At 44.5% G+C, this 16,756-nt stretch overlaps 3 protein-coding genes across 8 annotated transcripts; 2 read left to right on the forward strand and 1 right to left on the reverse strand.

Moving 5' to 3' along the window:
• Window positions 1-354: 354 nt before the first annotated feature.
• mynn (myoneurin) lies at window positions 355-8,117 on the forward strand. 3 transcript variants are annotated; one of them, XM_010890057.3, is made up of 9 exons: window positions 355-416; window positions 978-1,023; window positions 2,323-2,615; window positions 2,831-3,747; window positions 3,845-4,004; window positions 4,310-4,488; window positions 4,755-4,838; window positions 6,003-6,104; window positions 6,237-8,117. In XM_010890057.3, exons 3-9 carry the CDS (start codon window positions 2,353-2,355, stop codon window positions 6,644-6,646), a joined length of 2,115 nt encoding a protein of 704 aa, XP_010888359.2. In that variant the 5' UTR covers window positions 355-416; window positions 978-1,023; window positions 2,323-2,352; the 3' UTR covers window positions 6,647-8,117. The 3 variants fall into 3 exon arrangements, with proteins under 3 accessions (XP_010888359.2, XP_010888361.2, XP_010888360.2); XM_010890058.5 differs by lacking the exon at window positions 355-416 and adding an exon at window positions 453-703; XM_010890059.3 differs by lacking the exon at window positions 4,755-4,838.
• A 454-nt stretch (window positions 8,118-8,571) lies between these two features.
• Window positions 8,572-11,379, forward strand: lrrc34 (leucine rich repeat containing 34). 3 transcript variants are annotated; one of them, XM_034289417.1, is made up of 9 exons: window positions 8,572-8,768; window positions 9,030-9,145; window positions 9,317-9,558; window positions 9,736-9,864; window positions 10,017-10,112; window positions 10,325-10,479; window positions 10,573-10,728; window positions 10,847-10,973; window positions 11,055-11,379. In XM_034289417.1, the coding sequence occupies exons 3-9, from the start codon at window positions 9,505-9,507 to the stop codon at window positions 11,271-11,273; spliced, it is 936 nt and encodes a 311-aa protein (XP_034145308.1). In that variant the 5' UTR covers window positions 8,572-8,768; window positions 9,030-9,145; window positions 9,317-9,504; the 3' UTR covers window positions 11,274-11,379. The 3 variants fall into 3 exon arrangements, with proteins under 3 accessions (XP_034145308.1, XP_034145307.1, XP_034145309.1); XM_034289416.1 differs by having other exon boundaries at window positions 9,033-9,145; XM_034289418.1 differs by having other exon boundaries at window positions 9,033-9,145; window positions 10,847-10,984; window positions 11,055-11,243.
• Window positions 11,380-11,459: 80 nt separating this feature from the next.
• Window positions 11,460-15,920, reverse strand: lrrc31 (leucine rich repeat containing 31). 2 transcript variants are annotated; one of them, XM_010890064.5, is made up of 13 exons: window positions 15,814-15,920; window positions 15,413-15,459; window positions 14,942-15,106; window positions 14,657-14,812; window positions 14,395-14,562; window positions 14,145-14,309; window positions 13,956-14,045; window positions 13,709-13,840; window positions 13,467-13,634; window positions 13,179-13,343; window positions 12,916-13,071; window positions 12,566-12,822; window positions 11,460-12,350 (listed from the first exon to the last, which is right to left on the reverse strand). In XM_010890064.5, exons 2-13 carry the CDS (start codon window positions 15,423-15,425, stop codon window positions 12,231-12,233), a joined length of 1,755 nt encoding a protein of 584 aa, XP_010888366.2. In that variant the 5' UTR covers window positions 15,426-15,459; window positions 15,814-15,920; the 3' UTR covers window positions 11,460-12,230. The 2 variants fall into 2 exon arrangements, with proteins under 2 accessions (XP_010888366.2, XP_010888365.2); XM_010890063.4 differs by lacking the exon at window positions 15,814-15,920 and adding an exon at window positions 15,694-15,807.
• Between the last annotated feature and the right edge of the window lie 836 nt (window positions 15,921-16,756).

The raw sequence follows: 16,756 nt of genomic DNA on the forward strand, positions 1-16,756 counted from the left end.
TACTCACGTTCAATGCGTGCACAGGTATCGATTGGATTGATTTTGAGTGAACATTAAATCGGCGAGGTTTCACTGAAAGAGTACAAGCCTTTGATTATTTTTCGGTAAATCAACATTGTAGTTTTTTGCGGAGGTAGCGAAATATACTCTTTGGAAATATACTGCAATACTTTCGGTAGTCTAGTGTTTTGTACTGTACTGAAATGCACTGCTACTTCTGTCATATGTAGTGGTAACAGTCAAGTGTATGCATTATATTGTTTATTTAAAATAGTATTTACATTAAATATATAGATAATGGCCCAGCACAGTATCGCTTCCCGTTACAAAATATGAACGTATATTCCAAACGTCGCGAGACTTCGGTTGTGTTTCGACGTCATTAGAAAATGGCTACTCAGTAAAGGGATTATAAGGTATTGTCATTCTACTCAATTTTGAACTGTTTGTGTGTTAAGTTTATTTGTTTTCATGCGTTTGTAATGTTATGCATATGCGTGTTATTACACAGCCAAATGGTCTGTCGTTTTAAAAGGTCCCAACGTAGTTTATCGCGTTCTCCTCGTCGCATTTCGAAATAAGAGCCCGTCTTTGTTTTTAAGCGCGCTCACACATCCGCGATTATCAAATAACCTAGCTAGCTAGCGAGCTATTTGAGCAACCTGAACTTTGAAGAAAGTACATATTCTCAAGATTATTAAAAGTGTGTAATCTCAATGTTCAAGTATATTTATCTATTCAAAAATAACTCAGCTGATCTATCTATTCAAGTTAAACAACAGAACCCAGTAGATTTCCGCGGATTCCCGTGGGCCAGTTACTAGCTAGCCACCGCAAATTAGTAGGATTCTCGGAACTTTTATTTTTTATAACGTTATTCTGTTGTCTACCGGATAGCTACGGTGGATGTGATCAGTGTTGCTGTTGTAACGTTATATATTGTAACGTAATATGTAAAATTACTTTTATCTCAACAGAACAACTCCTGGTATTTTCAACCAAACAATAGCTTTGTCGTAAAGGGTGAGTACATGTTTATTTATGTGACTGTATACTGCAGACTATACTGCAGACTAAGAACAGAAAACCAGAATGTAAATCTGAAACATTCTCATAAAATTAACTTTTTAAAGAGTTAATAATAATTCTGTTATTTATTCTTGAAAACATGAAATAGTATAACGGAACAGTTTTCAGCTTAATATGAGAGTTTTGATTCTCTGTCTGAGGTCTTCCTATGTCTTGGCACTCATCACTGTTAGTGACCAAATCCTCAAATAAACCAACAATAATCTTGCAATATATGTATGGTTATTTCAGGTTTATGAAATGTACATTTGGATGATACATTTGCAAAATTTTGATGTCTCCCCAAATTAACATACTTTGATCTCTGTTCATGGTATCTCTTGGGCATAGTGTATGCTAAAAAAAAGTGTATTTTCAAGTCCACTTTTAGAAATTGAGCTTATTAGTTTTGTTATGTGAAATGGCCAAGCTTTTTGGAGAGACTAAGCATTATGTGCATTAATAAGTCTTCATGTCCTGGTGGACCAAGAATATTATAACACAGTTCTTGTCAATGGAAATGCTTTAGAAGATCAGTCAGGGGCTAGTATCTTAGGATTGCTTGATTACAAGTGTCTGAATAATATACCTTACTAACTTGGCACCCCATCCTAGCATTAGCTTTTCTTCGTGTTATATGTATCAAAAACAACAACATACTGACAATCTACCTGTCAAAACACTGGATGAAGCCTGTATTTTCTGGCGAGTTCGTTGAAAAGAACAAAACTTGTAGGGATGGACCAATATGCCTTTTTTTTTTATTGCTAGTACTGAAGTTTTTAGTATGTGCTACTACTGAAATATCCACACACACATATGTGTGTGTGTGTGTGTATATGTGTATATGTGTATGTATATATGTGTATATATATATGTATACATGTATGTATATGTATATATGTGTATGTATGTTTATGTATATATGTATATTTTTTTTAAATACATATTTTTTTAAGTGTACACAGTGATGTACAAGAAACGACAAAAAAATCAAACTACTTCAACTCTGTTATGAAACTTTTCTTCTAGCATAGGATAAACGCTGTGGCTTAACTCCTTCCTATGTAGTTTATTTTAGATTGTTTTTACATTGACATCCCATTTACATAGACTTCTGGTATTTTCTTTGAAATGGCCACAGCGTTTTTATTCCTGTTGGTCAGGAGTCACACACAAACGTGTGCTATATGATCTCCGTAAATGTGTTAGTATTGACGGAAATCTGAAGATGATTGTGAATTCCCCTTGCAGATTGACCCCGGCGTGACCCTGGAAGCAGTGATGTCACAGCTGGCCCACAGCGAGCACCTGTTGGAACAGCTGCGTTGGCAGCGGGAGAGCAACGTTTTGTGTGACATCACGGTTGTTGTGGGCGACACGCTATTCCAAGCGCACCGCAATGTCTTGGCAGCGTTCAGTGGATTCTTCTCGGCCCTGCCCGACAAAGGCCATCGGGTCACGACCCTTGACCCTGAGTTTGTCACTGTGCCGGCCCTGGACACGCTGCTGAAATACATCTATTCTGGAAAACTAGACCCAGACAGGTAGGTCTCTGCTGCGCAGGTGGGAACGAGGCTGGTGTCAGTTGGCGTGGTGTCAGTTGGTGTGACAATGATAAGCGCTACAGACCACTGGTCTGTTCACTACTTGTCCACTACTCCTCACCAACAGCACTACATCACCGTAGTGTCACAATAACTACACATGTTGTTGTCTGAGGTTTAACTGATTGTCTTCTGTCTGTGCTTGATGGGAACAGCGAAGGGTACGAGGCCGTGCTGAGAGCTGCGTTGTACCTGGGGATGAGGGAGGCGGAGTGTCACCTGAAAGGCAAGACAGGCAGCCAACCAGAAAGGAGGACAGAGTCAGCCTCAGCCGCCCACTCTCCCGACTGCTCACCTTCCCCTTGCTCACCCCCCAGCCCCGCAGCATGTGAACCCATGTCCTGCGTTCCAGAGGGTTCAGGAGAGAGGGAGGAGGGGAGGGAAGGAGAGAGGGAGGAAGGGAGGGAAGGAGAGATGGAGGAGGAGGGGAGGGAAGGAGAGAAGGAGGAGGAAGAGAGGGAGGACAAGGGAGAGAAAGATCCTGAGTACATACCTCCCTCCCCCAGGAGAGGAGCAAGGAAGAGGAAGGGAAGAAAGCCCAGGGCAACGCCTAGAAACCAAACGCCACCTGGCCGTGAGGATACCCCAGAGGAAGTGGTAGTTCCCCAGCCTAAGAGAGGGAGGGGCAGACCCAGGGGGAGGGGTAGAGGAAGGGGGAGGGGCACGAGGGCAGATCTGTCTCTAGAAGAGTCAGACGTCCAGATTGCAGAGGAGAATGAGACCGATCTGAAGAGGAAGAGGATGAGCAGCGGTGAGAGGAGAGGAGGAAAGAGAGGGAGAGGCAGAGGGAGAGGGAGAGGCAGAGGAAGAGGTACACTGAAGGAGAACAGGTTGAGTGATGGAGAGGGGGATGGGATAAAGGTGGAGGAAGATGAGTGGGAGGGCAGGGCTGTGTTCAAACGGTTGAAAGAGAAGCCGGTGTGTGCGGAGTGTAACAAGCAGTTCTCTGAGATGAGCAGTCTGAAGAGACACATGAGAATCCATAAAGGAGTCAAACCTTTCCAGTGTCTTTTCTGTCCCAGAGCCTTCACACAGGGTAACCAGCTCAAGATTCATCTCCGTATACACACAGGTGAGACACACAGACAGACACACACACACACACACACATTCTCCTTTGCGTACAGATACAGGTTTGAGACAGCTTGCCACTTTCTCTGCCTTTCCAGGTGAAAAGCCGTTTGCGTGTTCTCAGTGTGACAAGGGTTTTGCTCAGAAGTGTCAGTTGGTGGCTCACTGTCGAATGTACCACGGCGAAGAGAAACCGTACACCTGTGAACAATGTGGTCTGCAGTTCGCCACCTCGTCCAACTTCAAGATACACTCAAGGTGGGTGTTTTTGTACAGGTTTTACTATCCTGGTGGCAGGCCAAAATATCTGCAAGGACAGTAAGACTAAGGAAACCTGAAAGTAATTTTGCCTGTCGCCATGCAGAGGCTATTTTTGGATTAGGGGGTTAGGTTTAGGGTAGAAGTTACAGTTGGGGTTAAGTTTATCGCTGTCAGGTATGTTTCTCAGGTTGGGGATTAAGAATTAGGTTTTGGCTGAATCGAAATGTGTGCGTGTCTTTGGAGACGCCCTATTTTTGTGTGTTTGTCCAACTGTGTGTGTGTGTGTGTGTGTGTCCATGTAGGAAGCACAGTGGAGAAAAGCCCTATGTGTGTGAACAGTGTGGGAAGGGTTTTGCCCAGGCCAGCACGCTGACATACCACGTCCGGATCCACACAGGGGAGAAGCCTTATCAGTGTGACACCTGTGGGATGGCCTTCTCCGTCTCCTCTTCTCTCATCACACACAAACGCAAACACACAGGTAAAACCGCGTTCATTCCTTCACTACGAAAAACGAAACTTTTTCAAATTCTCTGCCTGCGTACCAACAGTCCGGTCGGACGTTCCGTTTATTGCGGTCAGTCTACATCCGTTCCCTGGCTGAAAACGGTTTATGTGGGATTGTGACGTAGGCCCACCAAGTAATCTAATGGGATCTCCAGGGGTAACGCGCTCAAGCGAGCAGAAACGGTACCAGTGGAATGTGTGTTGAAGGAGTGTGTGGTCATGGTCTTCTCCGTTTTCCAGGTGACGCTCCACACGAGTGTCCAGTGTGTCAGAGGGTGTTCATCACTAAACAAGAACTCAGCAAACACTCTCGCATCCACAACGGTGCGCCAAACCCCTCATACTTTTATTCTTAATCCTATCTGGTTTTGTCAGTGTTTGCTGTATTTGATTGGAAAAACACGAAAGGGCTTTAAATACCACTAGGGACTGTCACTGTTTGCATTATGGTTCTGTCACCCTGAGGGAATCCCAGAGTGCATCTCTCTTCCTCTGTACTCCGTCACACAGTTAAAAGCAAATAAATTATCTGGACAACTGAAAAGGTACACAATAGTGATAGTAGTCCTATTCAGTTATTCACTACTGTGGGCTCCTGGAGCCGGCAACACAGTTATTCCAGATGCAGGTGAATGTCGTTGGTTTGCCCCATATGATGTTTCACATTCGAGAGGAGCAAACCTTTCCCTACACTTAAGACCCAACATTTGCATAATAACAAAGTAGGTTTGCCATTTTATTTTCGTTTATAACATCTCTCTAAACATGAATGAATCATAGTAGGCTGCAGGCAAGCAAGCATTTGCTTAACTCAGATTAGATCATTGATGAATCATTGGATTATTGACAGATGACATACTGTGTTGTGTGACAGAGCTTATTTTTTTATCCATTCATGGCAGCCGAGTGATCTTACACCCCCGCCCATTGCTTCACAGTCAGACCATCTAGTCAATAGAGTTATTCAGAGTTCACAGTTGCTAACACTGGAGGGCCAAGAGCTGCTGGCTGCAGTAGTTAAACACTGTGTATGTAGTGACACTCACACAGTCAAAGTTCTCTGGACCCCTACTGATTGGTGGTTTGCCTAACACACACAGACACGTGAGAACTGACCACTTTTACTTTATGAAAGTATCCAAGTGAAAGTTGGACAAACACCAAGTGTGAAGCTGTCAAATCCAGTGAGTGTCTGTTAGTTTTGCGAGGATTTACAGTGTTCTGGTGGGAAGACGAGAAGAAGAAATACAGAATGAACAGCCACCAGGACAAGGACAGAGAGGTGTTGATGAAGAACAGGAAGAGGACAGAGAGGTGTAGGTGACGAACAGGAAGTGGATTGAGAAGTCTAGGTGAAGAACATAAACATAGGGAAAGATCAAAACGTTGAACAGGGTATGGACTTTTTATTGGCAAAAAAAAAGGCAGACGAAGAAAGCAATGGAAAAACAAAAGGAGCACAGATTGAGCCACATTGTGTTTGTGTAGACGGAGGACAGGCGGTGAAGCAGCGCGTGGCGTGTGAGCTCTGCGGAAACACCTACGCTGGCGTAAGCAGCCTGAGGAAACACCAGGAGAGACATCACTTAGGTGAGCTGCTGTGTGTGTGTCCTGTCCTTTTTGGCATCTATATTAACGTGACCTATCCTTTACATCTATATTAACGTGACCTATCCTTTACATCTATATTAACGTGTCTGTGTTTTTTTTTTTTTTTTTAAGCCCCAGTGGAAATTCCAGAAGGTGTTCTCCTCCACAACATTCCTATTGATCATCAGGGGCTGATCTCCCGCGACGCTCCCAGCCCTGTACCTGAGGAGCCAGAAAACCCAGAGCCTGAAGTGTCGGAGAACCTTGAACCGGAGAACCTTGAACCGGAGAACCTTGAGCCGGAGAACCCAGAGTCTGAAGAGACGGAAAACCTGGAGACTGAAGAGCTGGAAAACCCAGAGCCGGCCACCCCTAACTTGAGCCCTAACCCCCTCCGTGTTCTTGTGGAGCAGCTTCATACTTCTACCTTCTCCACTTCCTCTTTCCCAGCAGCCCACTGTGACCCAGCTTCCCCCAACGAAAATATGGAGCAGATTATCATCATTAGAACTTTGGACAATGACCCCTGCCCTGACCCCTGACTTGACCAACTCTGATCTGTAACCCAGAACCTAACATTACTCTCTCAGGCTTTAAGTTCTGTTTTGACTCAATTACCTGGACCTACAGGATCCGGTATTAATCAGCTGTATAGAACTGTGTGAATCAGGATCAGTGTTCCCTCTAATTAATATAGGCACTGAGCAACTGTCTTCACGTTCGAGCACCACTTTTAATTCATAAACAAGGTTGTTTTGTTTTTTTACCTGAGTTTTGTTTCATACTCTTGTAGTAAGCAGTAAGTCAGTCATTTGCTTACCAATACTTAACCTAGAACTAGGCTAATGACTCACTAACATATTGGTCTAAGCTCGCTCTGAAAATCCAGTTGGAATAATGCTTGCTCATGGGCTATGGTGAACAGTTTCTACTCTGATGCGTACATTCTGGCCCTACCAATCACAGGTTCAGTCTTGCTGAGTTTTGGTTTGTTGCATTGAAAAGGGGCTGATGTGTTTTTTTCCATGATAGGGCGTCTTGTTCCATGTAGGGACAATATAATTAGGCAAACTCAGTGAATTAATTTGCTCTTTGAGACAGTCCTGGAAGGAGCATGAGTCCATGTGCACAGCTTAGAGGGAACATTGATGTTAAGTCTTTGCAAAATATTTAGAATTCTGAAAAATGTGCTTTAAAATATATTTTCTCTCTAACTAATTGGAATAACGAGTGCAGAAAATCAGATGTAAAACTGTTTTAACCTATGGCAAAATCAGTAGAACTGCATGATTTGTTTTTTAGATAATGCAGGAATAATGGCTGGCCTATGGCTAAATTAATGAAATGTTTTAAATTGCAGAATGTTCTCTTTATTGCATGGCAAAATGTGTATAATTGCAGAAAACCTATTTTAAAACTGCCAAAATTCTCTATATTTCATTGGTAATATCTGCATAATTGCAAGAAATTAAAAAGGAAACACCTCAAATGTTTTGTTCTGAGGGGATCCACAAACCGTACCCCACCACGGGACCCCGAAACACTAGGACCGGCACCGCATTCAGATCTAACCGTATTTGTATGTTTTAAATGTTTGTTGTCATATATAGTTATATAAGTGATTGCAGAAGCTTGATGACCTACCCACAGAATAACCAGCCTCACAATTCACTGGCTTTTTTGTTTCTAAACATCCTCAATGATAATCTTTTTGATATTCTTGTTTTAAAAAAATAAAAAAAAAAGTCTCACTAACAGGGCTTTAGGTAATGAGATTGATGGATATTTGTGAAGTGTTTATTTTTTTTCTCCTTTCAATTCAACAGCTCTACTCTAAATGCTGGGAAATAAATATCTGGAATCTGTGTGCTTTCTCATCCTTTCAGCAAATGCACATTAAACCGTAATACGATTTTATCCTTCAACATTTTGTTAGTGTGTGCTAACAAAATGGGGGGGGCAACATGTAAATGTAATTTTTTATGAGATGAAATAAAAGACTACAGAAACTTTTCTACACATACAAAATTGTATTTATAACACTTATATGCACAACAATGTTTTTATCCCTGTAAGTCAGCATTTCTCCTTTCCCAAATGAATCCATCCACCTGACAGGTGTGGCATATTGGGTTGATGGCAGAGCATGGACACAGACAGATTGAGGGAGGCAAAGTCTACGGGTTATTTATTAACAAACCTGATAGGGCAACGACTGCATAGTAGTTCTGACGGATACCTCAAAACCAAACATGAACTATTAAGACCACATTGAAATATTTTTACGAGATCTGCGATATGTAACGTTATGCTGTATTCATTTATCTTGACATTCGGTAGTGTCAAGATAAATGAGAGATTTCGTCACGATTGGCCGAGGAACACATCATGTAGAATGATTACGTGACTGTGATTGGTTGACCGCCTGTCAATCAAATTATTTCTGTCTCCTTTCTAAAACACCTCGGGAAGCGGCCGTGTTGCCATAGTAACGGAAATAGAGTGTACCTTATTGTTTTAGCCATGTTTTCCGGGACTATACATTCGTAGTTCAGACATGGGGTCTTGTATAACAGAGCTTTACTCCTCTGTCTGTAAAGAACTAAAATTACAAAATAATCGATACATTATAGAAGTCCTACAAGAAACGAAAGGGAAGACGGGGTAGGTTTACTAATCGCAAAAGCAACTTACTTTACGGAGGTGTAGGAACTACAAAGTAAAAGTGCTTCACCAGTGTTCACCAGGTGAGGGAGGTTCCTTATTAAGACCTAGAGGAACTCACTTTTCATGTTATTTTAGATCTTATAGGAACTTCCCCACTGATGACCATATAGCGTAGCCAAGTACTACACCTCTGCTTCTAACTACTGATGTTAACCTTCCTTATCTAATGACCTTGACCATGTCCTGTCTGTATGCAAGTAGAGACGTCACACTGCAACTCACTGGGAACGACAGGCTAAGAAAAGTCAAAAGATTGACGAACGAAGATGCTCTTGCGCTGTCTAAAATCCTCAAAGACAACGAACTCGTGACTGGTAACGTACTGCTGTACTGTTGATACTAGCTAGGATAGCCTGTGTAGAAAATACATTAGCACGGATATGCATTACTTTCTCACTATGGTTTCTGTCAGATCAGTGCAGGTCAAGGAGAGGACGTGTATTCAAATGCTTTCGTCTTCACCCAGATGTGTTGTTGATTGACAGGTCTGGCGCTGAGCTACAACTGCATTACAGACGAGGGGGCTAGGCATCTCGCTGGCTTGCTCGAGGTAACCGTGTTGTCACATAGAACTCTCACACTCTTCCCTCAAATCCAGATATGTTGTTGGGCCTGAGTGTGTGACCAGTGTGTTATTTGTCAGGAGAACGTGTATCTGCGCTCTCTGGACCTGATGGGTAATGACATTCAGACGGACGGAGCTGAATACCTTGCCAAGAGTTTGACTGTATGTATATATACATTAAGCATTTATGAAGTGTTTGTGTTTCATGGTTATGGGGGTACTAAAACTAAAATACGAACTGAAATGTTAAGACAATTTAGTTAACAGAGACGAAGTTAGGGGTAGTTCACCTATTTTGCTTATGAGTTATGACACCGCAAAATGTGCTTTCTTCTCCAGACTAACAGCGCCCTCCGGTCTCTGAGGCTGACTGGTAATAAGATAGGGAACCACGGAGCCATGCACTTTGCCAGGATGCTACAGGTCAACACAACACTACAGGAGTTGGACTTGGCCGACTCCGACCTGGTAACACAGCTTTAGTGTGTTCTGTCCCTATACGTTGGTAACCACCAGCAGCAGGATCGCACCACGTACATTTCTGAGGGTGTGTGTTAATGTACTTAGTGATTAAACGTGACACTGACTAACGCACACACATATCCTCTCTGTATGTGTAGGAGACTCAGAGTGTGATAGCGTTCGCCATCGTATTGAACAACAACAAGAGCCTCCGCTCTGTCAACATCAGCAGACCTCTACTGTTCAGCCACATGGTATCACAACAAGCTGTGTTTGTACTGAGAAATTGGCTTGAGAAAGACTACCAAGTCAAAGCACTGCTGCACGTTCTGAGTTGCTCTCTCATTGTCTTTCAAAAAATAATTGGAATTCTGCACTCTACTGACTGTGCGTAGAGCAACACCAGCTTAGCTGTCTTTTGTGGGGTTCTCACCCAACTCAGTCTCCCGTTTAATCCCTCTCGAAGGACGAGGCAGCAGTCCATCTGTCAGGCATGTTGCAGGTTAATCAGAGTCTGAGGGAGCTACACCTGGGGAAGATGGACCTGACAGACTCTGGAGTGGAGAGACTCACTGAAGCCCTGAGAACCAACTACAGCCTCAAATACCTGGACCTACGCTGGTACACACGCATGCGCACACCCACTTGATGCATGTATACATAAACATACCCTAACACCAATCACGCCCCCCCATCTGTTCCTCCATTACTCAGCAACCATGTGACCCGTGATGGGGCGAGGTGTCTAGCAGAGGTTCTGAAGAACAATGGAACCTTGGAGATTCTGGACTTGGCGTCCAATCGCATTGAGGACGACGGCGCCCTCTACCTTAGCCAGGCTATTGCCCTGCCCACCTGCAACCTCAAAGCGTGAGAGGGTGTCTCTGTAAAGCACTTTGTGACAACCGCTGTTAAATTTGATTGAAAACACACACAGACAGACACACACACACACACGTGTCTATATGTTCTCCTTCTCTCTCACCAGGTTGTCCTTACCCAGTAATAACATTGCTACTGCTGGGCTGGTGTCTCTGAGTCGAGCCATGCAGGCCAACAGCACTCTCTCACACATCTACATCTGGGGGAACAGGCTGGAGGAGCCCGTCTGCCAGGTAACATGCATGTGCGTGTGCGCACACACACACTCTCTCACTCTCAGAAATCACTGTCAAAACCCCATTGTTCCTCCCCAGGTGTTCAGTGATCTGCTGTCCAGTGGTCGTCTCTCGCCGGAGCGGACCGACGTGTGTGCGTATGAGGTGGAGGGTCGTGTGTGCCTGGCGGAGGTCTTCCATGGGCTGAGGAGACACTACTACTGGACACCCAGCTATGGACAGAACGGAGACCCTGCCAGCAACGCAGCTCTGGCCCTAACAAATACTGCTACCGTGACGACATCGCAACCCCTCTAACAAACACACCCAAAACACCTCATGAGATACATTATCCTTCTTTCTTCTTCAGAATCAGTGTTTAAGGATATAAAGGAGCTAATGTGTAATAAAGTGTCTAGATGTGTTTCTGTCTGCGTTGGGAACGGTATAGAGACCCAATGCAGGTTATGGCTTGGGGATTTTGTAGTTAATGTCGGAAATAGGATCTATGCTGCTGTTCTGTGCTTCTGGTCTATGGGATGTTGTATATCGCCATGGAAACACCCTCAAGGTTTGAAAACCGTAAATAATGGAAACTGGCTACAGGTTTTGCTTTGAAATAGAGTTAACAGAACATTAAAGAAAACAGAGAAGGACATTAGAGCGAGGCAGAAGAGAAAAGAGGAAGGCAACCGCCAGAAAATAAAGAAATGAGAAGTGCATGTTCTGCTTCTGTCAAAGATGAGCAAAAAAGGTGAACGCAATGACACACTCATTTAGTCAGAGGGATTCTGAAAACAGGCAAGCCAGAAGTGGCTGAACAAAGGGCCTGGGTAAGGACGGAAGCTTTGAGCATTGCCTGGAGGTAGGGGGGTAAAGCTCCTTCTGTTGGACAGTGTTGCGTGGTAGGTGAGCACCTACAGACAAACACACAGAGAGTGTACTATTCACCTGCAGTCTTACAACACACAAACGCACCCCGAGGAGACAGACTTGTTAATCATGTGACGGTACATATTTTATTTGAATGCCAAAGTGAAGCTGTAACTCCCAGTAACAGACCTTGCTAAACAGATCAGATCACGGGTCGCACCATTTGCGAACACGCATTTACTCAACTGGAACTTCATGTATCATAAAATAAATTTGAGGTATGTGCAAAAATTATTGTAAATGTGGGCTTGTTGCCAAGCAACTAAAAAATGTAATTGCCTTAAACTGTGCCTGACCATTACAGTAGATTTGAAGTTAAAAGCCTATTTCCAAGTCCATTCTCTACTCCTCACATGGTGCCTCTTCTGCCCTCTCTTGTTTAGACGATGAGGCAGAGGTGGGTGTGTCCACCTCTAATAGGACATTTCTCTTCCTGAGGGAGTGGTTAAGTTGCTCCCGCGCCTGGAGAAGAAATAGAATGATTTTACCAATCAGTTAACATGTTCTAGCTATCCGATGACAATTGCTCAGCGAACTGGCAAACACTTTAGAGAGAATTACAGAATTATAGAGAGAATGTGCTGTATATATCTAAAGCAGTAAGGCACAAGGAGGTGTGTTATATGTCCAGTACACCACGACACTGTGTGTGTGTGTGTGTGTGTGTGTGTGTGTACCTGGGTTGTGAGTGTCCATCTCTGGAGTGAGAGGCGTGTCAGTGCAGGTAGACGAGGTAAAGCAGTGAGTAAGGCTGGTAACCAGGTCAGGGGTGAGGGGTTGGAGGTCAGGGTCTGGAGGCTAACATCCAGCTCCTCCAAGGAGCCCAGCCCCTCCTCCGCCAGCAGTCCAGACCAGCCCTCCTCCCTAACCCCTCTGTTATAGGAAAGGTCCAGCACACGCAGAGTGGACAAAATCCGACGCCTACACACTGCAGCTGGGGGCAGAGGAAAGATGATTACCTATCCGTGTGTGTGTGTGTGTGTGTGTGTGTGTGTGTGTGTGTGTGTCACCGCGTTTCTCTGTGTACCCAAATGAAGGAGGTCTTCGGTGGTGAGGTCACAACTGCTAAGGCGGAGCTCCTGGAGGATTGACGGCTGCAGACCGTTTAATAGCAGCGACAGGCGCCCGCCCACAACTTTACTCCAGGACACATCTACACGCCGCAGATACGGCATCGCTAGAGCTGGAACACACACACGTCGGGAATGTTTTATTTGGATTCAGACCTCAAGCGGTCCTCCCTGAGGTACACTAAACTAAAATGAAAAGCAGAATGCAATAATGGAGTACCGAGTGAAGAAAACGATTCGTAGGTCAGTCTGCATCCATTGAGCGGGAGGAGTTTAATCTGTGACAGCGGGAGGGCAGGGACTATGTCACTGACCACACCTCCAACCTCCTTATTGGATGACAGGTCCAGTTTCGTCAGCTCAGGGAGCGAGGGCAGCACCTCGACTAGACGCATGTTGAAAAAGGTGGACATGAAGTGACCACGAAACATGTACACGTGCACACATCACCGTGAGACACACTCTTTCCGACTCTCTTACATGCACGCACGTGCACACGCACACTTACTGAGGGCCCTTAGGTCTTCCCGTGTGAGGCAACAGAGGTGCAGATCCAGGCTGCTGAGGTGTGAGAGGACAGCCAGGTGAGGACAGAGGATGGACAGGCCCCCGGCCACACCTTTGTTACAGGACAGGTCCAACTGACACAGGGAACCGAGGCACTGGAATGAACCACCTAGGGAGAGGGGTGGAAAATATGAAAAGGATCCAGAAGGAGGACCGGTCTCCCATGTCTCTCTACAATCTTACCGAGGAGGTTGAGGGAGCCTCCGGTCAGGCCACAGTCATGTAGTCGAAGAGAGGTCAGGGAAGGAGTTTGGCTTAAAGAGAGGAACAACCCCTCTAATCTGTCAACCTCTGCCGTTGATTTGTACATGCCGCCTGTACAAGAAAAAAATGTTAATATCAACTGCAACTATACCAAGTTAGTGAGGGGACCACGTTTTATCTTGGCTTTTTATTTGTGTTATTTTTGTGACAACGAAGAGTTAAACACCTCCTTCTGTCGGCGTCTGTGTGCGGGCCAGGTGAGTATTGCACGACAAATCCAACACACGGAGTCTGGGGAGGACACTAACCACACTCCCTGGGATGGGAAAGAGCAGAGACATACCTTTCACTTCTTAATTACACCTTGGACGACATTGTGTATGTGTTTGCACCCAGTATGAATGTGTGTGCATACCCAATACATCAGCATCGGTTTCAGTCAGTTGACAAGCCACCAAATGAAGTTCTGTAAGGGTTGGGTGGACTTTACCCACAATGCCTTGCAAAGCTCCTCCACCAACACCAGCATTCCAGGACAAGTCCAGAACCTCTAACAGTGGAAGAAACTCCAAAGCCTCACCTACACACAAACACACACACACAGTCAGTACAAAAACCACTAACGTACAAGATAGTGATGTTATATTTTTCTATTTAAGCCCCACCCAGAGCCATGATGTCATCAGCAGCCAGCCTACAGCTGGATAATCTGAGGATTCTGAGCCTGCCCACATTCTGGAGGTGAGAAGTCAACAATCTCAGGCTTCCCCCAATCAGCTCGTTCCACGACAGGTCCAGCTCCTCCAGCAGAGAGAGACATGGGAGCAACGTCGCTGGCCGGAAAGGAAGAGAAGACAATAACCACGGGGAATAAAGATATACCAGGAGAGATTGAGGGATCGAGTGGGTTGGTGTGTGTCTGCTAACCCAGCTCCAATGCATCAGTAGCGGTAAGATCACAATAGGCCAGACTCAGTGTCCTGCTGTCAGCTCTCTTCCCCAGCCTCTGGACAAACACACAAACACGCCCCCAGCCCATGTCGCACACACCATCCTCCAGGTCAGCTGGATCCGGGGCAACACCTGGGGACATAGGCACCACAGCCCCATCGTGCATTTTAGTGACCCAGGACACACTACAAGTCCAATGAAAGTCAGATTAGAGGCACCGCTACTTCTGGCTGCTTCTTAAGGTTTTCAAAGTCCTCTCACTCGTTCCCCCCTTCTCCTCCTCGGTCTCTCTGTCCTCTGAAATCCCTCCACTATCGACCTGGTGGGACAGGAAGCGGCCTGATGTTGACTTCCTGTCTGAGGTGGTGCGTTTCCTGCGGATCTGGTTCATGATGAGATCAAATGGCGAACGACTCCGGCGAACATCTGGGCAATCACAAACAGATACAAACTGTGATCCCATCCAGAACTGACCCTGTGCTATACCCCATCCTCTATCCAGTTCTGAAAAGCTACAGCGTGCATGATTTAACACACCCACTATATTCAGTGACAGGTTGAGTGATGTAAGACCCTTAGCAACGAATCTCGTTTTTCAGTGGCATTCCTTAGCTTGATTATTTTAACCATCAGTAAGATCTAGTCAGCAAACCTGGGATTTATAACATCTGACCTTGGACCAGGTGGAGTAAAAACCTAAAGCAATTCAATGTTTACAACTGTGCAACATACCCGAGGGTTCCATCCTTATGTTCAGCTATAGATTCTCAACAGGATATCTACAATCATACACAGCACACAACAAACACAAAAAATAAATATCGATTACATGACAATTTATTCATTTTTTTTTTTTTACTAGGGGATACATTGTTCTGTATGCCGAGTAGTGCAAATCTTAAAACACAGTCCAGCTTTTCCAAAGATAACATGCTGTTCGCGTCTTGTCTGTTTAAACACATTCTTCGAAATTGAAAGTTTCAATTCATAACCCACTTCTTTAATGTTCTTACCTGACAGCAAAAAGCGTTTTTTGGCAGGTGTAGCGGCTATCCTGTTCCGATCTAGGATTGACCTGCCCTCCCAAACAGCGCTTTTTGACGATGGGCTCCAATAAACAAACCTATACTGACCTGAGATGAGTGTGTACAGTTACGACTTCAGAACCAGTCACTCCGCGCTGACGCGTGGTCTCGTGTTCCTCAGGTGTGCCATATCAACAAGTTGTTCAACAATGGGCTATTTCCAGGAAGTAGACTTTGGAACTCCTTTAGTAAACAAACTCGGCAGCTCGCGAAATAATTTAGTCAGAGCTGGCTTATATTTTCTCATATATGTCAAACAGAGAGGATACATCGCTGAGATTTTTGGATCAACATATATTATATCAACACTCATACAAGTGGAGTAAGTTGAAACATTCAGCCTCACTCAATCAAGGGAAAAACAATACTTCAAACAATATAACGTTTTTTTATTCCTCTCATAATGCTTAACTTTTCTGGTCCTTTGCACACTCAACATTCGACCAGGAAGTACTAGCCAGCACCTACATACTTGGAGGAGAGCACCTTCAGTGGCCAATGACGATTGAGCTTGCAGACACCCAACCTAACACAATAACCAACCCCAAGAGTGCAACAAGGGAACCCTGTCTGACTTCTACTGTATCCACCCACACTGGGTGGAGCTGAGCCAATGCGTATTCCTGGGATGCTAACAAACCTGTTTCAATCGAACCATTTCAGATACAGACACAAACCAACTTTGTTTCATATAGTTAGGCTATCCCAACTTAAACATGTTTCAACGATGATGAATTTCATTTGCATAATTAATGTTAATTATCTGTTCAAGCTGGAGAGCGCTAAAAACCAATTTGTTTCACATGGTTAGGTCATGCCAACATCAAAATGTTAAACTATTTTTGAAGATTTAAAGCAAGCCACGGCAACTTTACTTGCAAATACAAGAAATGTGTAATTGCTGGGTACAGAACTGGGTCCGAAAGAGCGAAGTAATTTCTCTGTACTTTTATAATATAAAGGAGTCCTACAGCATTAACTAAAAAATATT

The sequence above is a fragment of the Esox lucius genome, chromosome 21, assembly GCF_011004845.1.
Source record: "Esox lucius isolate fEsoLuc1 chromosome 21, fEsoLuc1.pri, whole genome shotgun sequence".
In the NCBI taxonomy this organism is placed as follows: Eukaryota; Metazoa; Chordata; class Actinopteri; order Esociformes; family Esocidae; genus Esox; species Esox lucius.

What these genes read in the sequence shown, in the direction of transcription:
- mynn (XM_010890057.3), top strand. Translation starts at nt 2,353, where the DNA reads ATGTCACAGCTGGCCCACAGCGAGCACCTGTTGGAACAGCTGCGTTGG. An exon ending in TCATCTCCGTATACACACAG is followed by an intron (nt 3,748 to 3,844) that starts GTGAGACACACA and finishes CTGCCTTTCCAG; the next exon opens with GTGAAAAGCCGTTTGCGTGT. An exon ending in CCAGGAGAGACATCACTTAG is followed by an intron (nt 6,105 to 6,236) that starts GTGAGCTGCTGT and finishes TTTTTTTTTAAG; the next exon opens with CCCCAGTGGAAATTCCAGAA.
- lrrc34 (XM_034289417.1), top strand. Translation starts at nt 9,505, where the DNA reads ATGGGTAATGACATTCAGACGGACGGAGCTGAATACCTTGCCAAGAGT. An exon ending in ACCTTGCCAAGAGTTTGACT is followed by an intron (nt 9,559 to 9,735) that starts GTATGTATATAT and finishes TTTCTTCTCCAG; the next exon opens with ACTAACAGCGCCCTCCGGTC. An exon ending in CTCTACTGTTCAGCCACATG is followed by an intron (nt 10,113 to 10,324) that starts GTATCACAACAA and finishes TCCCTCTCGAAG; the next exon opens with GACGAGGCAGCAGTCCATCT.
- lrrc31 (XM_010890064.5), bottom strand. An exon ending in CGAAGACCTCCTTCATTTGG is followed by an intron (nt 12,823 to 12,915) that starts GTACACAGAGAA and finishes CTCTGCCCCCAG; the next exon opens with CTGCAGTGTGTAGGCGTCGG. An exon ending in GATGGACACTCACAACCCAG is followed by an intron (nt 12,351 to 12,565) that starts GTACACACACAC and finishes TTTCTTCTCCAG; the next exon opens with GCGCGGGAGCAACTTAACCA.